The sequence below is a fragment of the Calliphora vicina genome, chromosome 5 (assembly GCF_958450345.1).
Source record: "Calliphora vicina chromosome 5, idCalVici1.1, whole genome shotgun sequence".
NCBI classification, from domain to species: Eukaryota; Metazoa; Arthropoda; class Insecta; order Diptera; family Calliphoridae; genus Calliphora; species Calliphora vicina.
This window is the reverse complement of record NC_088784.1, coordinates 52,486,739-52,491,419: the sequence shown is the minus strand read 5'-3', so window position 1 is coordinate 52,491,419 and position 4,681 is coordinate 52,486,739. Positions and strand designations below refer to the sequence as shown.

Genomic DNA, 4,681 nt, shown 5'->3' with positions numbered 1-4,681 from the left:
GCACAAATCTAATTTTAATAACACTAAATTGATTCCTTAAAATAAATTGGTTTTCATATTTCCTTCAGTTTAATTCTCACTGGATTTACTTGTGTCTGTTGACTTTAATTATAAGCTTTAAGGATAGCTCAGCAGGCTATATGTCCTTTTAATAAAAAAATCTCTGGTCACTATCACTATCACAATTTAAATTTTTCTTTAATTTGAATGTCTATTGGTAGCTGCTACTTGTGTACTGTAACCTTAATTATCTTTATGTTTTCAATTACCTATACTTTTCTTTTCAAAACTTCACACAAGAAAAGTAACAGTAACCAACAAATACTATTAAAAAAAACATACAGAATAATGGACACTTGGGTCATTGTACCTTTAGCCATGGCCTTGAAATGTTGCCATTCTTTAAGAGAGAAATATATTCAATTTAACTTATTCACAATTCTCTTCCTATTATCGTATGTATTTTGGTACCCTAATTTCAAGGCTATTTAAATAATATTGGGATCACCCTGTCAATGTTCATGTTCCACAATTTGACAGATCAACAATGACAAACATTGAACAATCAAAATAAACAAAACTATAGAACAAAATAAACATAATTTACCAGACAAATAATTATTAGATGCTAAAGCGCACCATACACTATCAAAATACTCATCAAGCACTATGGTAGTATTAGTGAAAATGTGTTTGTATGTGTGACACCGACAACGCTTGATGGAAAATCAAAAACATTTTGATTTTTAGCATGCTTGATGTCACTTTTTGATAGTGTATGGTGTTTTTTCATCAATCACGAAGTCATTTACAAAAATATTTCAAGGCGTTAGGTTGATGAGTGTGTCGGATGAAGAGAATAATTTTTTATATTACATATTTCGCTTATTATTTTTGATTTTTTCTTTATTCTCAACATGTTCTCGTTATTGCAATTAAAGTTGCATCCGATATTGACATTTTTAAATACATTTTTTTTGTGCAAATAAAAATTAAATATAATTCCCGCTATTGGTGTTAACACCACAAAATCAAAAGTAAAATGCAGATTGACGAGTCATCAATCAAGTGTACATCAAAACATCAAATTACACGTACACGAAAGTGACATCAAGCATTTTGATAGTGTATGGTGCCCTTAACGCAGTTAAATAACTAAAGAAAACAAACAAAAATACTTAACAAAATAATGAAACATTCTGGACAAAACAAATTCACAACATTTATAAAGGCAATTACAATTAAACATTCTTGGCCACATGGATAGGTAAAGCCAAGGTCTATTAATAAGGTCTGTGCAACTCTACAACAATTCAAAAACAAAAAGAAAAACAGGCATTTTGTTTGTGTAAAACAATGATCATTTCATTGTGCTTTCGCGATGAGTAACAACACACATATTCTTATTCTCTTTAAAAGAGCATAACAAATGTCTCATTTTTTTAGAAATTCATTAAGCATTGTTGTTGGTTGGTTTTTGGACGAAGCATAGCAAACACGCGTTTCAATTACAATTGAACACAAAACAACAAAGTCAGAAATAAATAAAAAATTTGAGAGAATTTCGGCCGTATAATGTATATTCTTTTATTTCCTTAAAATTTGAATTACATTCATTTAATAAATTGGTTATATCTGGCAAAATTTCTAAATCTAAACATTCTTTATTTTGTTCTTATTTTAAGTGTTTGACATTATGTTTGCTGGGTAGCTCTCTCACCAATACATCTTCATTTTTATTTTTGAACATCACTGGTGTAAAACTATACTGAACTTGTCAAAAACATTACCAAAACAAACATATACCTATAATATAATTTTTTTTTCAACAACATACATTTATTTTTTTAGATATATGAAATTCAAGAACTATTGAAGAGCAGTAACGAATTTTTTATTATTTTTTTCCGTTTTCAATATGTTCACGACACTTTTTATTATTTTTTTATGTTTTTAATTTATTTTTTCAGTTTTGTTAACCATTTTATGAGCATGTTCTGACAATATTGTAAGAATATGACAACCGTGTATACGTAGCTTAAGTATCTAGACTTACAACCTCAACAATTTATATTAATGAATATTAATTAAAAAAATGTTTGGAAATTAACCCTGTATCTCCTTTGGGACAAAATGACCCAAAAACAGTATTATCGCCAAAATGCAATTTTTTCAGTTTTTGTAAAAATTTTGCTACTAAATAAATACTTCTGCAAAATAATCGAAATGTGTACGTAATTATCGTTGTAGTGAGATATAAATGACAAAATTTGTTTAAAAAATGTTAAAACAAATTCGCCCGACCATTAACGTGTTTCAGGCCACTTGAACAAAAAAATTTAGGAAAACAAATTAACATATTTCGAGAAAAATTAAAATAAAAGCTAATTTTTATTTAAAATATATCCGTATTTACTTGTGTGTGAGTTTTTGTCTTCGTAGGATACCGTTAACCTATTCGCAGGTATGGCCAAAAAAAATATTTTTTTAACGGCTATTTCGAATCTCCATTTTCAAAATTTTACAAATTTCAGAATTTTTTGATCATCACATTGGGATTTATTGAGATCATAATAGGGAATAATAATATGAAAAAATTATGTCAATACCTCTTACACGTTTTCCTTACCTGCGATATAAATTTTTCGATTTTCAAGAAAAACTGATTTTTTGTCCATATTTTGGCGAATGTGCTCAATTTCCTTACTGTTATAAATTTTAAGTAAAACATATTCATAATATTATAGTCCTGGGGCCTATTTCACTAAACTACAATTCTACAAGTTACAATTACATTTCTAATTCTTACAAGTGCTGATGAATTGTGTTAAATTAAAATTTTCACAACACTTGTAGCTTTTTGCACTTGTAAACTACAATTTGTACAATTGCAAGTTCTTGTACATATATATTGTGATATTAATTTTACAATTCTAATTTATTATTACTCAAAATGCTAAAATATCCTATAAAAACGCAATATAACATATTTCAATAATATTTCTTATATAAAAAATATTTTTTAAACCAAATAAAAAAAAATAAAAAACCATTAAATTTAAAAAAAAAAATTCGAAAAATATTTTTTCCAAAAAATTAAAAAAAAACACAAATTATGTTTACTTAAAAATATTTAAAATTTGTATTTTGAAGTATAATTTGGTGAAGGGTATATAAGATTCGGCACAGACGAATATAGAGCTCTCTTACTTGTATATACCCAATCTATCGGAAAATGTGAGGGGACTGATAAAAATAAATACTTTTTCAATTTTGGGTACTAATTTAGAATTGTCTATATATGTTTAGATTGTTGGTTTAAATACATTTATTAAACTGCGAACGATCTTACAATGTAAAGTCGTTAGTTCAAAGAGTAGTATAGAGTAGCATAACAAGTATGCAAAATAAAGTGCAGGAGAAATACAGTATATCGTACAAATATTCGTTCATTCTCAACACTCTCCCTGAATGAAATATTTCCAAGATAAAACATTTTCCAATGCACTCTTTAAATTAATAAAATAAGAGATCAAAAACAAAAATTAACATTTCAATTCAAATTAATTTAACTTATAAAATAACATGTGGGTTAGTTAATAAATGCCAAAACATTTTCCAAAATAGTCCAACTTCTGAGGAGTAACAGCCTTAGTAAATACATCGGCAACCATCTCGTTAGTACAGGTATTCCAAAGCGACTTCCTTCTCATCGATTTTCTGGCGTATGAACTTAGCTTTTATGTCCACATGTTTCGTCCTTGGTGAATAATTATTATTAAGGGCGACTTGTAAGGCCCCCTTGTTGTCACAATATAGCAACATAGTTTCATTGACATCAGGGTTGAGTTCAGCTTCTAGACGTTTCAGCCAAACTGATTCCTGTATAGCAGCTGTTAGTGACATAAATTCGGCTTCCGTCGAAGATAATGCCACTGTCTTCTGCTTCCTTGTTGACCACGAAATAGCGCCTGATTGGTACACAAAAACATAGCCGGTTGTAGATTTGCGGTCGTCAACATCTCCGGCCCAGTCTGCATCACAGAAACCTTTTATCTCGTCTTCCGTTTGCTTTTTGTAAACAATGCCTTTGTCGATTGTACCCTTCAAGTACCTCATTACACGTTTAACGGCTTCCCAGTGTGGTCTGCCAGGATTAATCCCAAATCTACTAAGGAAATTTATCGCATAACAAATATCGGGTCGGGTAATCTGGGCCGCAAACAATAGGCAACCAATTGCCTGCATATATGGTACTTCTGACATGTTCCGCTTAGACTCATCATCTTCTGGAGACATACTAGCAGACAACTTTTGATTGTAATCTATTGGAGTCGTGGTTGGGTTACATTCAGCCATTCCAAAACGTTGCAAGACATCCCATATATAGCGGGATTGATCTATTTTTATAAAGCCATTACCTCTTGTAATTTTCGTGCCAAGCACAGACGATACCTCTCCCATATCCTTCATTTCGAATCTGCTGGCTAGCCTTGACTTCAGTAACTTTATCGCCTCTAGGTTGTTGGAGAAAATTAGGACGTCGTCGACATAAATAGCCACATACAACATTTCACCGTCACCTACTTTGTGGCACACATTGGTCGACCTCACCTCTCACAAGACCCATTTTAAGCAATTCGTTGTTTATTGTCTCGTTCCAAAAACGACCTGACTGTTT

The 4,681-nt window shown here is 30.4% G+C and overlaps 1 protein-coding gene across 1 annotated transcript; it reads right to left on the bottom strand.

Annotated features, from left to right (window-relative positions):
* Positions 1-3,678: 3,678 nt before the first annotated feature.
* Positions 3,679-4,473, bottom strand: LOC135961258 (uncharacterized). Its single transcript, XM_065512756.1, has one exon. The coding sequence runs from the start codon at positions 4,471-4,473 to the stop codon at positions 3,679-3,681; it is 795 nt and encodes a 264-aa protein (XP_065368828.1).
* Between the last annotated feature and the right edge of the window lie 208 nt (positions 4,474-4,681).